At 36.5% G+C, this 20202-nt stretch overlaps 1 protein-coding gene across 1 annotated transcript in view; it reads left to right on the top strand.

Annotated features, from left to right (window-relative positions):
* Positions 1-20202, top strand: part of SENP6 (SUMO specific peptidase 6) — a gene marked incomplete at its 5' end in the record, with an annotated part of 65004 nt that overhangs the window by 35960 nt on the left and 8842 nt on the right. The window contains 9 exons of the mRNA XM_009646081.2: positions 667-709; positions 4203-4382; positions 7530-7756; positions 8354-8460; positions 8546-8662; positions 9522-9644; positions 9890-9982; positions 15244-15677; positions 18682-18785. Of these exons, the coding sequence (XP_009644376.2) occupies positions 667-709; positions 4203-4382; positions 7530-7756; positions 8354-8460; positions 8546-8662; positions 9522-9644; positions 9890-9982; positions 15244-15677; positions 18682-18785 (1428 nt within the window). The remainder of the gene's footprint in view (positions 1-666; positions 710-4202; positions 4383-7529; positions 7757-8353; positions 8461-8545; positions 8663-9521; positions 9645-9889; positions 9983-15243; positions 15678-18681; positions 18786-20202) is intronic.

The following is a 20202-nucleotide window of genomic DNA, read 5'->3' as shown; positions in this document are numbered from 1 at the left end:
GGGGTTAGGGGGGTGAGGGGGCTGGACTAAGGATTAGCGTGCATTTGCTAAGAAAATTGAAAGCAACAATTACAAAAAATGAATATTGGTAGGTGGGAGGAAGAAGCATACCTGCAGGTGAATAATTTTGCTTCTATAGAACAATATTTTTTTTGTTACCCTTCTAAGTTACATGGAGACTTTCAAAGAGACATTGAATGTTAGTTGTATGCAGTAAGCCAGATAAAATGTATACATCTTGCCAGGGTAACCACATAAACAGCAGAGAGAGGTGTTACTTGTTCTTTCCACCTCTTTGCAAAACACTGTTGTTTGATTTGCTTAAATACTGATAGATGACCGCTTTTGAAGATTTTTTTTTTTCTCCCTATAATTTGTGATATTTTTCAGAGTATTTTAAACCTTTTTGAAAACAGAGTACTTAAGAGAGATCATAAGTTTCAACAGTCAATATGACTGAAAGACACACTGGATAGTAAAGAATATACTTGCTTCCTTGAGTTGTGCTAAAATGTACACTTTGTTTTTTAAAAAAACTTACATTTTTATTTTAAAATTTTCATTAGCCAAGTACTTAGTCAACCGAAATTTTACTAACAGTTAAAAGACATTAAGTCAATTTTAGTTTGGAGAAGTGAAGACTTATTATTGTGTTGTCTTCCACAGTTCTGCCTGGATTATATCAAAATACGCCTAGAAAGTCAAGAAGGTGAGTACATCTTTCATTTTATGTTAATACTCTCTATATATTTGAATGAAGTAACTTTGCCAGAGGAATTAACAGGTGAATCATAATGAAATGTCGTTTCTGGTTTTATTATGTATGTAATAAATTGTACTGGGTGCCTGTAGTCAGATGAAAGGAAAAAAGAATTGAGAGTATAAATTTGACCTCAATTGCCTGATGAATAAAAAACAAAATGCTTTTGCATTACCTCTTCCTTCTACTAACAGAAAGAAAACTCAGAGATAGCAGGAATTAGCAATTTGTGGTGTGCGTGCAACTGGGTCATTAGTTGTTCCCCTCCATTGTAGTTGAAGAGCTGTGGATATTCTCGTGATGTCTGGCAAAGATTGTCTTCAAAATGATTAACAAAAATCAATAGACAATAGCAGCCTCCTGTAAAACATGTTACCTTTTTAACACTTTACTAGTTCTTTTATTTCAGATGCATAAGTAGAGAGTAAAAACCACGCAGGTGTCTTAGACCTTTCCTGTTTGTATCTCCCTTTACATTTTTTTTTTGTCTCTAGCCTATAGGTTGTATATTTCATGTCATTGAAAGAAATACAGTGACATAATTTAGGAAATGGTGAGCTTACAACTATTGCTCTATTTCCTTTGTTTTCTTTTGTAGAGTTTTGGTTTGGGTCTGAGAAGTTTTGCCTCCTTTTGTTAATCTTAAGTTTCCATGAAGATGCAGTCCTATCGCATTTTGCCTTTTGTTATTTGTAAAAGAGACCTATTGTATTTTGTCATTATTATATGCAAAAAGGTGTCTCACAAGCTGTAAAGATAAGCACAGCCTTTGCTCAGTCAAGTATTTAAATTTCTGTTGCATTTACGATTTAGATGCATAGAAACTACCAGTTTTCATGCATTAAATGCATTTAAAAAAAACCACGAAAATACATAGTAAAATTTGTAGAAAATGTCTATCAATGTCTAGTCAAAACAGCTGCATGGTAAAATTTCCATGGGACTTGATCCCTCAATAGCATAAAAATGGTGACTCATTAAATGTTGTGTTTGGTGGAGCATTTAGCACTTTTCCATTTCATTTTTTTGAGTTTTCAGTCTGGAGGAAGATGGGTGTATTCCAGCTAGCTCCATTTCTATTAACTTAATAATCAGAGCATGATTTGTTTTAATATAAGTAAGGTTCTTGAAAAAAAAGACACCTAATATTTTTTTCCTTTAGATTGATTACAGTGGTCATGCTTTGAATAGTTGTAGAAACAGCAGTACTGTCCTGCCTTGAGCTTATTTTTGCATGTATATGTTGAGTTCTCAAAATTCTTTCCACACCCCTTGTCAGTTTTCTGCAACTCCCAACTGGTGTTTCAAGGAAACAGCTTTCTGTTTCTAATGCATAAAAAACTATTGGCATTGTCTTTAATAGATAAGTCCTATTGTCTGTCTTATGTCAGTGTTACAGGAAATATTGTTCACAGGTTAAGGCGTTAATGGTGAAATGTATTATAAGATGCCTGTCTTAATGCAAAAGAATGAATATGATTTGAATTTTCATCTGAAGAGTAGACAAGTCTTCCTCTCACATGAAATTCAGTATGCTTCACCTCAGTGCAAACACAGTTATAAAGATTCAGAGTTTTCTCCAAAGACCAACTAGCTCATATTTTGGCAAGGGCCTTCTATCTAGATGCTGTTAGAAGGACCTGTATGCCTCAGTTAAATGGGTTGAATCCGGTTTTAAGTTGGGATTGTTGTTTTTGCAGCCTGCCTCTGAAAGTGGGAAGTTAGGTGAAACGAATTAAGGAAAATGTACATTTAGGAAGGAGGAAACTGAAGTATTACTGTAGAGGCTGTGGTACTACAGCCTAGTCTTGGAAAGTGGTTTTGTTGTTTGTTTTAAACACAAAGGAGAGAAGACTCTACAAGTCATCAATAAACATTAATTTCGTTACTAGCTTCATTTTTTCCTATGTAAGTCCCTAGGGAGATAAAGAAGAATCAGTGCAAAGAGATGGGCTAGTTAGATCCATGTAGCATATACTTCTGCTGCTCTTTTCCTGATGAGATGGCAGCTACAGTTCTGAGCCACGAATGCTACCCAGTTGCCTTGAAGGAATCATGTTGTTGCTGCAGCCTGACTCAGAGCTGGGCTGCTTCTTCCCCAGCTAGGGGGGCAGGGATATTGGGGGTTTAGAAGAAAAGGAGAGCTGCTTTGCTCTGCAGAAGCTGGGGTGGCCACCACTTGCAGTCTGCAGCCAGTGGATGCTTTGCTTTGTATAACTGTTTGCCCTGTCTTTATGAGCAGCAGACTCCTTTCTGGCAGGCAGAGGGGTGTGAATTCAGTTGCCAACAAGAAGGGAGGATGTAGAGGGCTGCTGCTGGACATTAGTTGCTAAATGCCAAGGGAAGGGAAACAGTTGGGGGAGGAAAAGCATTCTCTCCACTAATAAGAACCTCTAACAACTAATACTAGTAAGGTAGAAAGTAATGGTATGTCTTTTACGGTTTTTTTTTTTTCCCCCCATCATATGGTTTTATGCAATTATGTTCAGGGTGATGCAAATTAAGCTCTTTATTTGGTAACCATTTTACTAATTTTACTCACCATCTGTCTGGTCATTAAATATTTACCGGAATTTAACTTAAGAAAGGCCTTAGTCTTTTCAGGAATTCCCTGCAGCGTCTCCTCCCTTTTACAGGGAAAGGAGGAGACGACAGACTTCATGCATTGATTTTTATTTATTAGAAGGACTTTATGTTGGCTCCATTTCTCTTTCTATCCTGTCTATGTTTTGTCCCCTATGTAAGGGGATAATAGTTTTTCTGGTGGAGGCTGCCATCAAACATGTGGTAGAAATAATTGCTGGCATTGAACTTTTGTGCTTTTCATCAAATTCGAAGAACATTGACTTCACATATTTGTCCTTCGATTTTTATAATTCAATAAAACCTGTAAATTACTCAACATTGGCACCAGCAGCATCAGATGTAGTGTTAAAAATTTACCATGTTGCTGACATTTCTCTCTGGTAGTAAATGAGAGCAGTGCCTTATTTTCCTCAGGCAGTCAGATCGTTTCTCTGCATGCGTTTATTCTCCTCTTCATTTTAAAGTTCTTTTTCATAAGGGAACTTGGTCAAAGACAAATCTACAAAGCAGGTTTTACAAGCCTATTGTAAAATGTGTCATAGCAATAGTTGTAAATTTAAATTGTCACTGGAAATGCTGTTTTCTCTGTGGAATAAAAACTAGATTAAAGTTGGTGAGAAGAAAATAGTTTGTTTCTGATTACTTTCCTGAAAGGTGACAGTGGAGTTCAGTTCATCTTTTAAAATACTAACATAGATCACTTCCTGGATATGCAGTAGTTTTAAACTTTTAAAAGCTTTCTTAAAAGTCAATGAGCACACAGTGATTTCTTGTTAAAATCAAGGGGGAAATTGTAAAGGTAAATAGTAAACATATTTTTACTATAATTTAACATAATGTCATTATTTTCTTCTAGACTCAGAAAGCGATATCCGAGAGATTAACCTGAAAACTTCAGAACTTACCAAATGTGAATGGTGTAGTGTCCGAAAATTACCAGTAGTTTTCCTACAAACGATACCATCAACCTGTAGTAGCCTGAGAGACCAACTGAAAATGAGTAAAGATAATGTCTGGTACGAATGTAAAGGAGACAGTAAGTAAAACAATTTTAGTCTACTATTTCACTTTAAATTGTGTTTTAATGTTTTGGATCATGACTGACTGCACTAAAGAATAAAACTGGCATTGCTGACTGAGGCAGGTGTAGTGTTTTCCCAGGCACAATCGCCTTTCCTGGCTGATGAGGAGTACAGTAGAACAGCTTGGCAAAACGGTAGTCTTCTGTTTATCCAGACATGTGCTAGTTACAACATCTAGTCAGTTTAGTGTAACTTTTTTCACTAATATTTGTACTGAATGAAAGAAAGCAAGGTGGTTTGTTTAGCTTTTGTACAGGGGCCTTTCTATTTATATGGCAACTTTTGTTATACTTACTTCTCCTTTCTGGGCTGTTTTGCTTACAGGCCTTAGTTTCGGTAGAAACTGGTGTGTGTGTTGGCTTGTTTTTTTTCTTTTTTCCCATATGCTTGCAGTGATGTGATATAGTCAAATATCTGCTTGGAAAACAGGTGGATTGTCTTTATGTATCTTAAACTTAATTTCAACATAGTTTTCTTCAAGGATCTAGCACCTTAATGTGCACGCTATTTTTTAAATTAACATAGAGTCCTCTTCCCCTTAAATAGGCTTTTCTTCAGGTTAAATTTTGTGGTTATTTATACTTGTACTCAGCTTCATAGATGTGTGATGCATTCAAACGAAGGAAGAACACTTTCAACGATCACAGAATTGTGTACTTCCAATGCATTATTATATATACACATATATATTCCAACTGTTATAATAACCTCATCCGCCTCCTATAAATAGTATGAGCTGTAAGGAATAGTATAATTACAACAGTAATTGGAGAGGGTGCGGGGGAGCTAGAGACAATCCTGGGAGCAGGCATTGCACCCCAGGCGAACACAGGCGTTCACAGGTGAAAAAAGGAAAAGCTTCCTGAGTTGTCTGGGTAAGAAATCCTTCCCTTTCCACATCTCTCAGCCTTTCCCCCCCGCAGCTTTTCCCTCTGAGGTAGTGGCTCTGAGCTAGGTTTACACCCAACTGCTTTATTGTACTTATGAGGACTTTGTGATAACACAGTTGCTATTTGCTTTGTGAGGAATGAAATTACTTTAAGCCTGAACCCATAGCTGTGTAAGCAATTGCACATAGATGGTTAGTTCCCAGAATAGGAACACCCAAAACCCAGTTAGACACTAAATTCTGTGTGCGGTGAATTGGGAAATATGCTGCTGAAGAATTATTTTTCAAAAGTTAGCATGCCGAGTTAAGAGTAACCAAAAAGAAATGGTTATATGTGTCTGAAATAGAAAAACAGGTGCCTGCAACTCTGAGTTAGCTAGCTACGTGAGACTGGGATTTGCAGCCTGAATCCGATTCCTGTGTCTGACGGCCTAAATAATTATTTTTAGTGCAATTTAGTGCTTTTTTTTTTTTTATTTTTCAGATGATGTGAGTTGGTATTTATACAATAGCTGATCAGTCTGACTCACATTCTCCAGCTTTTGGTAGAGGTGCAGGCCGACCTGTTGAAGCTAAGCCACTGTACCAAAAGAAATACAAGATTTATTAGGGCTAGCAAGAGTAAGCATGAGAGAATGCCTGACAGATTCTGATCACAAAATGTTCACCAGGGGCAGAGAGGTTTTGGTTTGCTTATGTTACAGGAGCTGAAAAGAAGGGCTTTGCTTTTCTAGGTGGTGAGATCCCTTTACCTGTGTAAGGAGATGAAGATTTTGATTACTGTGACATTTCAAATTCCTTTCCTTGTTCAGATGCATACTTTTTAGAAATGAAAACTGGTTCCCAGTGAATCAGAGATCCTTAAGAGATTTCTGTTTCTATGGTAACAGAAATCTGATCAGAGAAAAATAACTGTTTCTTTTGTGAAGCTGCCATTACAGGTTTTTGTACTTACATACCCAACAACACGTGCCTAGAATCAGTAAGAGTTGTTGTGTTAGAACTTTGTGCTTTTAATATGTGGTATACAGTTTATATCTACTTTTTCAAAAAGCATCATGCTTATTTTCCATTTAAGTCTGGAAACAGTTGTCTCAAAAATGTACTTTTTTTACCCTCAGTGTTCTATTTAGTTTAGTTTCTGAGCAGTGGTTTAAGTTTTGCATCCTACTTTTTAGCTACCCCAGGTTAAAGTGGTAGTTTCTTCAACCTGTCACTGTTTTCTGAGAATCTCTATTGCCTGAAAAAGCTGAAATATAGATGCCAATGCACATAAAAGTGATTCTTATAGACTGGTTTAGCCAAAAGGCTGGGGACCTCTGGGCTTATGTTATGTAGTGACTTTAATATATAAAATTTTCAAAAAACAGTAATGTTTTATAGTGTAGCCTTCTAAGATTAGGACAGACCATATGTGAATCTACCTGAATCATGGGGTTTCATACACTGTTTTTTCTTTAATTTAGTATATGTTGTCTTATTTCTCCCTTCCCCCCCCCTTCCCCTTTTACAATCAAATCTATTTGAAAATAGGAGAAAACAAGGATGAAATCTTTTAAAATATAATAATAAATTTATATTTTAAAATATAATAATACCGTGTAGATGTTGAAGGGTTTAAGTAGATGAAGGCCATTTTTATAATAAACATTGAGAGACCCCAAAGGCCCCACCTACATTCTTAATGGAGTTCTTTCCTAATAAGTTTCCACAGGTGGCTGTATCTTCATTGATTTTTGAGAGAGCTGCTCTAGACTTCTCAGTGTTGACCCGAGAGAAATTAGGTCATGGTGTTTCCCCATATAAAGAGGAAATTATTTATGGAATAATTTATGGAATTGTATTGAAACAATAGGATAGGAACTGTAATAAGAAAGAGAAAGTATTGATTACAGTCTTACTGTCAGTAAGCAGAGAAGCTGTTATTTCAAAATATGTTTTGGCTTTGCATTCAGTGTCTTTTAAAATTTTTATCAGGTGTAATAATTAACATTTCTAGATTAAGGCAGAACTTGAGTGCACTCTTTTTGCAAATGTAGGCGGAATATTTTGGCAGTTAATCCTTCAGTCTGTCTGCGTACATGTCTATTACTGCTTGTATGTATTGTCAGCAGTGTGACGTGTTGGCCTGCAATTCTTTGAAATCTGTTTATAATTGTGACATATTTTATTTTGTTTCTAAATGAATAATTTTATCTCTGCTTTTTTGTAGGTCAAGAAGAACAGTACATAATTTTGATTTTTGAAACTGGTCTTGATCCTCATGCAAACTCAATATTTGAAAAAATTATTACTGACATTGGTATTAGAAATAATATTTCTGACTTCTTTGTGAAAATTTCCTTTGAAGAGGCCAATGGCAGGCTTGTTGCATTTACTAAGTGCTTGGAAGACAATTCCAAAGGAAGCCCATCTCACAGAGAAAACAAAATTAAAAATGTAATTATGTTTTTGTTTTAGAACAAAGTTGTTATATTATTTGGGTTACAAATACACTAAAGATAGTGTGCACTAGACCAAAAAAAATCCCAACAACTTCTGCTAGCTTTCATATGAGGATTCCCAGACTGGTCCATGGTGGGCTATGAGACTATGGGAAATAGTCTGTGTATTCACAGTACTTTTTAGTGTTTAGTTTGATCATAAGGTTGTGCAATGGTCCACAAATAATGTTGTAACTTAAAAATTTTTAAGGGACAAGACATTTGTACTGTAATTAGAGAATATATTTGTTTCCAAATTCATTTATTAGTAAAATTTTAATATTTCAAGCAAGAAACTAAGTTACAGTGTTGTAGCTAAACTTAATTCTTTCTTTAAACAAAACTTCCTCTTAAAGAATTTGAAAGTTTTGTGACTCTGCAAGAAATGAGTACAGACCTAGGTGTAATAAATGAACTAGGAAAGGAAAAAAACAAACTTGAAGTCCTTCTCTAAAGCAATGGATATTACACCACTGGATTTCACACAGCTTTATTACCCTTTTGGTAAAGTTGAGCACAGTGTGCAAATTAATATTGCCTTTATTCTTTTAAGGTTGCTTCTGAGTCCAAAATGCAGCAGCGAAATAAACAGTTACCATATTTTGATGATGATGAAGAGATTGGAGAACCACATACAGTATTTATTGGTCCTATAGAAAAGTAAGATACTTATTTTTGACCTGTAACAATTCTCTGAGGCTCTTTGGCTTTTTGTATTTATTATTGAATGTATTTTTCTTTTCAGGTTGATAGTTTATCCACCTCCTCCAGCTAAAGGTGGTATTTCTGTGACCAATGAAGACCTCCATTGTCTAAATGAAGGAGAATTTTTGAATGATGTTATTATTGATTTTTATTTAAAGTAAGTTTTATTTCATATCAATTTTTAGTCATCTTTTACTTTGGTACTTGAAAAGTTCTGACATTAAAAATTCATAGGTCATTTGATTACACTTTGTTTCCAACTATGTATATGTCTAATTTTAAAGCTGGTTTTGTATTTTTGCAAGAAATTTTTGTTCCTCTCCTATCCTGCTTGACAGTGACATTGTTCTCACTTGGAAAAAAGGTTCTTGAAAATTTCTTAGCATCAGAAGAGGAATTTTAACTGCAAGAAAAAAAAAAGGGGGGCTTTTTAAGTTCAGTTGTTTTTTCCAGAGTATTTGTGTTCCCTGGAATTTCATTTGTTTTGACTTAACATAATACATAAATTAATTTTTTGGTGTCCCTGATGCCACAGATGTTTTGAAGCATATTAAGTTGTTACATCCTGCTGTGTTTATGCTACCCATAAGGTGCGTGTGTAAAACTTTCAGTCTATTAAAATATTTTAGAGGTGAAAAGAAAATTAGTGCATCACTCTGGGAGCGTTTGGAGATTTAGGGGCTCAGTTACAAAATATGGGTCTTTCTTAGATAGGTCATATGTAACAAACTCATTGAGAATTTGTTTTCCTGCCATGATATAAAAATAAATACAACAGCAGCAGAACAACTTGTTGATTGAGCAGAGTACATAATACCTTGAAATATTGACACAGATATTGCATTAATGAGTTCCTGCGGTTAGTCAGCTCTAATAATCTTACAGCTATTTTGTGATAGTCTGCAACAATTTGGTGGGGAGGTAGCACTGTTGGCAGCCCTTTTTACTTTGGTGATGAATACTTTGAGTTAACACTTCCCTGAATTTTTCTTTTTTTTTTTTTTTTAACTAATTAGGTATTTGGTACTTGAAAAACTGAAAAAAGAAGATGCTGATCGAATACATGTGTTCAGTTCATTCTTCTATAAACGCCTTAATCAAAGAGAAAGAAGAAATATTCATGAAACTTCAAACCTTTCGTAAGTCTGTTGATAAGTCAGTTTTACTAAGTACAGTGAAGACTACAAGAACAGATGCTTTACAGAGATAAAATCCTTACAGACAATACTATGATACCAGCAGGACACTAGGAAGCATTCAGACCTAAACCAAACATAGAATATGCCTTGAAAATCTTAAGCTGTTAAGGTGAAAATACCTGGAAAAGTAGTCTTTCAATTAAAATAAGCCACCCTACAAATCATGTGTTGGTTTCTTCTTGCAGAATACAACAAAAACGACATGGGCGAGTGAAAACATGGACACGGCATGTTGACATTTTTGAGAAAGATTTCATTTTTGTTCCCCTTAATGAAGCGTAAGTAAACATGCCTCTTTATCGCATTTGGTAAAGGCTGAAGCTTCATAATTCTAAAGTCATATTGTAGTGTGAAGTTAAAAATTAAGAGAATAAACATCTTTTTCCAGGTGATAAGAACAGAATAGTAATGTAAGACATTTAGGTGCACTGTTGTGTAAAAGAAGGATCAGACAATACAAAGACTGAGCAAAAATTAACTTTTCTGGATACTTTTTCTAGGTTTTACCTGATTCTCTGGAGTTCCTTCTTCTAAGCTGTTGTCATTGGTAACTTCTGTATTTACCTTTTTTAGTCCTTTTAATGAGGTTTTTCTGACATAGGTGAGATCATCCTTTAGTTACAATAAAACCGTATTGGAAGAAAATGCAATTGAAAATATCTACTGCCACGTGTTGGGACCTTTATTCTTTTTCTTTATAATCTTTTGTCCTGATACATTTCTTGGGTCAGGAAGCAGACTCTTAGCATTTTAATGGTTCTTAAGGACTTTAGTGATGCTTGCTTTCCTTAAGGTCAGAGCAAGTTGTCACAAACACGTTTCTAAATTTCACAAAAAGAATCTGAGCAATCCTTAAGCCAAAATGTTTAGGAAAGTTAAACTACTCCATTTTAAAAATATACAATAAAAGCATAAATCAAGTAAGGACAGAGAGAGGAGATTTTTAACTGACTTATCATAGGTATATCTAAATGATCTTTTGAGAATTCAAATAACAGATTTTTTTTTTTTTTTTACTTAAAAGCGCTTCAGAGAAATTTATCTTGATACCGTGCCATTGTGCAGCGTGAGGAGAATTTCTGAATCGTTTTTTTTTCCCCCCCCACCTCCTTTCCAGCTGAATTCTGAGTCTAGCTGTAGAGAGGCAGTTATGATGTAACTGACCATAGCTCTGTCTTTGTTATAAAGTCCTGAGTAAATCCCCAAGAAAGCTGTTCACAGCACTGACTTTAGAGATAGTATCATGTCTGTACAGCCATGGGAAGACAGCCAGTCCTTAGGTGATGAAAATGACTCAGGTGTAAGAGATTCCTCCTCTCCACTGCAGACATCATCGTTGCCATTCCTGTCCCCCAGAACTTTAGGTACCAGAACTTTGAAGTGTCTGTCACTTAAATTTTAGTTGCCTTAGAGCTTGTTTCTCACCATCCTCTGTCCTGTCATTCATACATCCACATTGGTTATGCATAGGAGAAATGAGACTGATTATGCTGCAAATACCAGACAATGTGACTTAGAAGTCACCTGAAAATGAAAAGAAAGAGTTCTGTGGTTTTACAAGAATTAGTTAGTTGCTAGTAACTTACCACAGAGTAGTTTTCACTGTCTTTTTCATTTACTGTTAAGCAACTAAAGCAATGTCTACCTTAGCAAGTAGTGCAGCTCAGTAGGAGTGAATTTGCAGAACAAAACAGTTTGTACTGAAGGCATGATGTTTACTACATGTGTGGGTTGGAGATTTTGCTTTGGACTAGCTTGGTCTCATGGATTCATCCAGTAATGATGAGAGCATGAAAAGTATACTCTTGGTGTGCATCTTTCATCTGGAAATGATCCTGTTCACGCTTTTTGGAACTGTCCTTCACTGTGAACTGAAACTTGTGGTGACAATAGGACATTCTATTGCAAAAATGGGTTCCTGATACGTACAGTGAGAACATTGCGGAGCAGAAAAAAGAAGTATCCAAAGAGATGAGAAAGTGGTGGCTTGACAGGAGGGGTGGGGGAGCAGGTTTGGTTTTTATTGCTGTTTTTGACCTGCCTTCTGGCAAAAGAAGTGTAAGTTAGATCTTCCATATTTCTTTTTTTAAAATTTATTGTGTTAGCTGCTAGTTTTTTTCTTGGATGCACCTTGCTATTCTGTCTCCCCTCAAACATGTCACTTTCCCCATCCCACAAAACCCAATGCTCAGTTTTGAGGAACAAAAAGCTGAACTTTTTGGGGGAAGATGCTAACATATTTAGGAAAGAATCAGTGACTCAGCAATTAAATACTCCCATTATGATGAGTAATTGGTATCGCAGGACAGAGAGGAGGTTGGGGAGCTACCTGGGGAAAGCCACAAAAAACAGCAAGTATGAAGGCTTTTAGGCCTCTACCCTAGTAGCAGAGCTGTCACTTGCAAAGTGTCTCCTCCTTCCTTATATTGCCATGACACAGAAGAACAGCAGGTTTGACCAGGTTACTATATATTTGACTGCTCTTTTCCATATGTTCTTGTGTTTCAGAATGGGTCAAGAGCAGAGAACTGCAGTTGTCTTAACTTACTTCTTTTCAGTCAAAAATGTTTGAGGTTTGCTTGTTACCTTACTGCAAGTCTCTCTCTTACTTTGATATGTAGCTCTTGTCTTTATATTGAACTAACTCATAAATGCTGTTTTATTTTCATTAAGTTCACTACCACCTTAGTGCTTCTTAGCTTCTCTGATATAGAACCAGAAAGTTTTATTTTTAGAACTAAACATACTGCTGACAAATGAGGCAATGTAAGTATCGGCACTGATTTTGTTTCTTAAGGGCTAAATACTAACCTAAGGAATTTCTGATCTGGTTAGCAAGTACAGCATACATCCTGTTTGTGTAAGTGACAGCCTCAGGTAGTGTTCTGTAGCTGTGTATATAATAAGACATATAGCTCCTGGACTTTGTCTGTTAATAGGACTGTGAAACCTTGCTTTTGTGCCAAATACAAAATCTTTATATATTTGTGGTGCTGATTTGTATATTAGTTGGCTTCTTAATCTGCAGTGAGTCTTTCAGGTATGCAAGTCTTACGGTGAAGGCTGTGGACTGGGACCTAACATCTGTACTAAGTTGAAGCTTTTTAAGAAACTCCCTTGTGCGACTTCTTTTGTGTTATGTAATTTCCCCAAATTCCCACATGCTCCTGTTCCTCACTTGCAAACTGAGGACTGTCACACTTTGTGTTGACAAGAATGGAGATGTTTAGATGCTGTATGTTCAGTAGAATATAACTTCCAACTACTTGGCGTTTAGCTGTCACAGGGGCTTTTGTTTGTAATCGGGCATTGCCTCATAACTTCAGGGGATTAGTGAAAACAGTAGGAGCACAGAAGGCGAGGAGGGAGAGCCAGATAATGCCTGTGGTGTATAGAGAGCAAAATACGTGCCATTCTGTGTGGGTTTTGGAGAACCTGGTTTTCAGAATTTTTTCAGCATGCCTTTGCCTGGACATCTGTGTGTGTAACTTAATATAGTGTAGTAAGGCTTTCATTACCCATTTCTTTTCTATCAGTTTATTCCTTGTCTTCATAGACTGTGATCATAGAACTCGCATACAGCCTTGAGGTGTCTAGACGCTCCCAGTGTTTGCAACTTGACGCACTGCAGCACTGCAGGTATTTTTCAGGAATTTGCCACGTGGTTTGATGCTGGTAATTCGTCCTTGTAAACAGAACTTTCTCTGTGATATAATAGCAGATCAATGGTACAGAAGAGCTTCTTTGGTTCCAGTGAAAGATCTGCATTCATTACTGTTTATAAAAGGTCTCAAACCTTAATCTGTGGCAAAAACAGTCTGGTTAAGGACCAATCTTAGAATTTCTTTTGCTTCTTTGCGGCTTGAATTAAATGGTATGTGAAACAAGTTATTCTAGGATTTGAGAAAACTTAAGAGTGTCTCTGGTGTTATGGGAATGCTGGTAATGGTTGCTCCTGGTAATACTTCCCATGCTGCCTAGAATGATGCTTTTTTTTTTTCTTTTAGTACACAGCTATTTATTCTGGCATCTGGTTTAAGAGCACATGCTAGAAATTACTCCTTTGGAGTTGCTGGACTTCAGTATCTACTTCTAGAAAGTCCTTCCAGACTATCCCGTAACCACTAGTTTAGGGAATGTGGGCTCATGCATGAACTAACCAGTTGTCAAACTGCAGTAACTGGAGGTGGGCAGGATTGAATCTAGGGGAGAATTAACTTCAGAACAGTATGGCTGATTGAATTACGACTGCATCAGTGTCCTTTGGCAGTACAGTTTTTCTTGTGCAAGTCTCCAATGGAAATAGGTTGTTCTTTTAAAAGTTACAAGCTGTTTTCTTTTTAGATCAAGGTTAATTTGCTGGTCTATTTACATAATTGATACCTAAAGCCTCTATTAAAAGAGCACACATGAATTCCAGGGTCTGGTAATACTTAGTACGTTCATTTACTAGGTGTGGTGAAACATGCAAGACAAAATGCCTCCATACTTCACATGCTGCTTTCAGAATCCACTTACTTTAACCACCATTGAGTTTTGATGGAATTTAGGCTTCGTAATCATCTAATTAATTTTATAATATGTCATGCATTTTTAGCTGCTGGTTTTTCATTTTTCTAAAAAAACATTGAAATGTGGCTTTACCTGCATAGCTAGGTTCTGTTTTGTTATTTGCTTTAGGGAATCAGGGAATCTTCAGAAAATTTCTAAATCAGGTCAGTCGATACTTACTTGCAATACCTCAATCCCTGAATTTGCTGCTGCTTCATTTCTGATTGAGTGGCAAGTCAGTGTAGTCTGAAGAAGCAAGGAGATAAGGAGGAAACTGGGGCAAAACTTATTTTTTGGTGGGGGCTGTAAATATTTTTGATCCTGAAAGGGTTAGAATGTCAGTTCTGTGAAGGGTGAAGAGGACAACAGAGTCTTGGTGATGGCATTACAAACACTCTTTTCTCCCCTTTTTAAATCCACTGTTGACAAAATTTCTTTAAAAATGTGAAGTGTCATATACAACTGGAAGATCTCATAGGTGGAAGAATATGGGCAATGGGCAATTCAGCTATACCGTTAGATCTGACTACTAGTGTTGTTAGTGCTGAACTACTGGAAAACTTTATACAGCCATAAAACATGAACCCTACAATCTCAAATTCATGCAGTGGTAAAGAAAATGGTAAAAAAGAAATAAGCTTTAATTCAAAGGAGGAAAATACTGTATAACATATCAGCAAGTGGCAGTAAATATTTAGACATACTTAGCACCTGTTTTCAACTAACTGCATCATATTAATGAATTTGTTAGTGACTACTTCTATAGAGTGGTCTTACCTTTAGAAGACTGTGAAGGCTTGAGTAAAAACTGCTCAGAAAAGTGAACAGCTGTTACAATCCATCTTTGAAAACTGTGGGGGACAGGTTTAGGGTTTTTTGTGTGTGTGCGTGTATGCACTCAATGTTTTGTTTGTTTTTTACCAACTTATGGTTTAACCATGAGCATTAATGTAATTGCTTGGTTTTGATGGTTTTTTTTCCTTTGCAGTGCCCACTGGTTTTTGGCTGTCATCTGTTTTCCTGGTTTAGAAAAACCCAAATATGAACCAAATCCCCACTATCATGAAAATGCTACCACACAGATAAAATCTTCCTCATCAGATGGAGAGAGCAACACACCATCTCCTTTGCCAAATGAGTTAGATGCACAAAACTCGCCTTCCAAGTCCACAGCAAAGAAGACATTGACCAAAAAGTATAATACAGCTTTAATTGACCCAAACACTGAAACAGAGGACAGTGAGTCTTCCTGTTGTAGAAGAAGTCCTTGTAGGGGAAAAAGTGCTTTCAAAAAACTAAATCCAATAGACAGTGATGTGGAAGAACCTAACACTGTGGAATCAGCATGCCATAAACTTGACCATAGGACTCTGGATGAAAATGGTATACAGGGTGAATTCACAACTGCTAGCCAATCTATGGGTATGTAATTGTAAAAGTATGTATAATTTTAATGAAAAATCTGGTGATTTCACATCTGTTTCTACTTTTGCAATTGTGTAAACTTCATAGTTTGAAAGTTTAGTATGTGGCTGAAGTTTAAATGCTTGCAAAATTAAGTAATTTATAGCCATTGCATATACAGCATTTTTGTGGCTGTAGACATAACTCTTATGGTATAAGGCTAGAGATAAAACACTGTTTTTCTAAATCAAATTTAATTTTTCAGTTGTGCGACCTTTCTTTCACACAAAATCATTTTCTAGATATCACTTTGCATCACTTAAGACTAATTGTTAAGGAAAGAATAGCATTTGACCATGGATCCTCATAATGTATGTGCATGGGGGACCTGAATTAAGATTGTGTTAACAACCTTAATTCCAGTGTCTTTTAGCATTCGAGGTTTTGCTTCAACGCCATTAAGTTCCTTAATGTCTTGATAGAAAGTATGTAAAAAGACTCAGAAGAAAATAATAATAAAAAAAAAATTCTCTCAAATGACCTCCACCATTTAGAGAGGCTTTCTCCATGCATCACTGCTGTGGAGGCTGATTTCAGTGATTTGGAGCAGCGTTTGTACCAAGGTGAACAAAGGAGCTGACATACTTTTAAAGGCAGATGAAGGAATTAGGAAAAGATCGTTTTCTTTGCTCACTGCAAGGTTTCAATCCCCTTGAGGCACAGAGTACGAAACGTCTGGTCATGCAAAAACTTTTACTTTAGTCACTGATAGTATTCCTACTGACTTAACTTACATAGTAAGTAATTGCATAGCTTATGGTACAGGATCTGAAAAGATCATCAATCATACAGTCTAATCTGTATACTGCAGGCCATTCCAACTCTATTATCTTCGTGGGTATAAATACTCTTCTACTTTCTAATACAAATGTATTCATTTGTGATAACATTGTCATTTCTCCTAGAAGGCCTTGGGAGGATGGGTTGGGGGTGTGTGTAGATCAGCTCTTGTTTGAATGGATTTTTCATTTTATTTGTGACTGTTACTGTTTATGATATTGCTTCTGTATGATATGGTCTCATGTGTCTTGCTGCCTCTGTTACTTGTCTGTAATTAGATGGGACATACTTTATGACATTTGATTTTTTTAGAATGACATTTTTTTTTGTGGCTGGTGGTCATTCTGTTGCTGACTAAAACATTCGGACTCTCTTGCTCAGCTATTGCAGATGATGCACCCTTTCGTTAATGCAAACATTCTTATGGGTCACAGTTTAAGGGTGAGATTCAATTTGAGATTGACACTAAACATATGTTTAGGCAGCTAAATTTAGATGCTCTATGTGTCTAAACTTCTGTTTCAACCAGATGGAAGATGGGGATGTAGGCCTTGGATTTTCTGCCTAGCCTTCAGTTGTTGGTCCAGAAGGTTGTGGGTCTTGACTCTTCACTCTGCAAAATCCATACATATGTCCTGGATATCCTAGGATATCTCAAAAGACAGCAGGTGCCTCTTTGATAGTATAATCAATGAAATCAAGACACCTCCTCTTACCCGAAAGCAGACACAGAGTAGCTGTTCAGTTGAGTAGCTCTCTGCTCTGATAATGGTCGCCACTTAACGTTGTGAGACCCTAGATGTCTACTATACATGGAAGCCTAAACATAGATGTCTTGTCTCAAACTAAATCCTGGTGTTGGACTTGAAAATCAGTAGGAGTTGATACCTAAATGACTTTGAAGAAATCATCCTCTCTCTATATATATATTTATTACTTAACTAATCCCCTTTTTATTGCTCAATTTTCATATCAGATGTGATTCTTCTTCATACCAATTTTTATTTTTTAGGAATCTCTCAGCAATAAGTCACATTAGTACATGGCCTACTTCTTGTGCTAAGGTCTTTTCATAGATACTGAGTAAGACTAATTCCTGTTTGTCCCTGTGGAACTCTGTTGGTAACCTCTTTCCCAAGTGTTACTTCAACTTCTCTGTTGAAGTATTCTCAAAATACAGGTCTTTTTTTCCATTAGCTAGTTCATTGCCCTATTTACTGTTCTTACAGAAATGCTGGTTTTCTTTGATAAGTAATATGTCCTCCACGCTTTTATTTTTGTGATTGTTTAGATATATAGCCCTTTTTCTAGGGCAAATTTTCTTATGAAGGTTTCAGGTTTTGCTGGCATAAGTTACTAATTTTTCACTTACTTCCACATAATTATTGTTTTTCCCCTCAGAATCTGTTCTGAAGTCTTGTATGGTAGTATAGTAAGACTAGTGAGCCTGTAGCTGTCTGTATCTACTTCTTTCACAGGTATAGCTAGAACATTCATTATTCTTTATTTCTTCTGATGCTGTTTCCTGAAGGAGTAAATATGTAGAAGGGATAGGGTATGAATTTACAGATAGTCCTTTTAAGTAGCAAACAGTGATGTTTCACAAGCATTTCTAAGCTGTGGCTCCCAGCAGAGCTGATCCTGCATTCTGTGGTCCCTAGCAGCTTGTTTCCAAGCTGCTTTTTCCCTTTTACGAGCACAAGTCTTCCTATAACTGCACAGCGAAATCTGATCAAGGAACTGATTCAAGTTAAAAAATACCAAGCTTGTGACTGGCTTTCTCAGTCTCGTCTGCTGTGTGTATTTGGTGTCATGGAAGGAACCAGCTACGGATGGGAATAAGTGGTTATATTAGGGACCAGATAAGACTGCCCCTTTTGGTAGCAGTACCAATTTATACTGTTGTAAAGGCTTCAAGGAACTACAGGGTAATTTCGTGGTGGGTTTTAGCCTAGGTCTTTAGAATTTTTTTAGGCGTTGCACAGAATGAGGAACAGTTTCTGCTGTGTTACTTAGAAGAAACTACACTTTTGTTCATATGCATGAATAAAATACTATGTCAGATGTATCACAGTTATTTTGAGCAATCCTGAGCAAATCTGGGGTATTTAAAATTAGTTTGGTCTTCAATGATGATGTAGTATTTGATGTTTAAATATACTACTATCTGTGATTGATACAGATGGATTGCACAAAATCAGGCTAAACTATAGTGAAGACTCAGCTGATGGCAGTAAACTAAATGAAGATGAGCTTATAGATTTTTCTGAAGACCAAGACAACCAGGTAAAGAATTTAGCAATTTTATTTGGGAAATGCAAACTGCTGTGTTGTAGTTTGAATGGGCAGCTTAAAAGCTGTATACACATTGTAAATGTGCATTGTCCAAAGCTAGTTATCTTTACAAGTGTCAAATCCAAAGCACTGGTTACCTACAAAAATTTGCAAATTAGTTGACAGGAGAGGATTGTTCATTCATTCATTAAACTATTTAATAGGAAACTGCTGTACTGATCCTGCATTTGATTTTGTGAGTCTTTTGCGTAGTGACAATATTACACAATTATTTTAGTGGAAACTCTGAAAGTCAACACATTTCTGTCTTTCATCTCCTCCACCCCCATGTTCATCTACCAGGCCCAAATTTAAACAACATGGATTTATAATCAAGTAGTGTTCTTGTTCAAATTGGAAGACAGTTCGATTTTAGAGCTGTGGAAAGACTGATCATTAAAATGTCCTTTAGTGACTTGCTGCTGGGTGTGAGGGCATTATTCCATAGCCCTGTTGCTTCTACAGTGTAAGTTCAATGTGAGCAAGCTAAGAGTTCCACATTTACTTTTCCTAATTGGCCTTCCTGTTCATGTTCCAGGTGTATGACTCCAAGTTGTCTGAAATAAAGAATCAGAGCCTATCAAATATGCTGTCTAGGAATTACCTATTTTTCACCTTTGAGTCCAGAACAAAGAATTATTTTCCAAAGTCAGCAGTTATTTGTAATGGCTTCCAAACAGTATGTGTATGTGTGCACACGTATAAAAGCTCCAATTTGTGTTGAAATCTAACTGTGCTTTTCACGCAGGCTCAACCCACTTTTCCTGTCATGCCACTTGCCCACACATTCTGTGATTCTTGCCTGATGGAAGTGCCTTTCTGTCTCTTGTAGTAGTTAGAATTCCCTGAAGGTGGAGAATTAGCAGTAGAATATTTCCAGTCTGAAGTACATGGCATGAAGGCAGGGAAGAAAGCACATAGCCAGCTGTGTTCCTTGTGAGGAGGAAAAGATGCCGAGTTCCCTGGTTGTAGTGTGGCTTAGAACTTAATTCAGGCTGAAGCTGTCACCAATATCTTCTAGAATGCACAAACCAAGTATAGAAATGGTAAACCATGACAGGCTGGGTGCACCTTCACATCTGCCAGAAATGGAGTTGAGGTTGCAACAGAAACAAGTCTATTAGGAGCTAGGCAATAGTTTCTAATATGATAGCATTTTCATGGCATAGCATGATGTCCTGGTTTCAGCTGGGATGGAGTTAATTTTCTTCCTAGTAGCTGGTATGGTGCTATGTTTTGGATTTAGTACTAGAAGAATGTTGATAACACATAACACTGTCCCAGCCGAAACCAGGACACATGAGGATTTCAGTCACAGGATCCTGCACGTTAGTGAAGTGTACATAATTCTCACCAAAAATTTCAAAAA

Source organism: Egretta garzetta, unplaced genomic scaffold (assembly GCF_000687185.1).
Source record: "Egretta garzetta isolate BGI_Z169 unplaced genomic scaffold, ASM68718v1 scaffold9, whole genome shotgun sequence".
NCBI lineage: Eukaryota > Metazoa > Chordata > Aves > Pelecaniformes > Ardeidae > Egretta > Egretta garzetta.
This window is presented reverse-complemented; position numbering and strand designations above follow the sequence as displayed.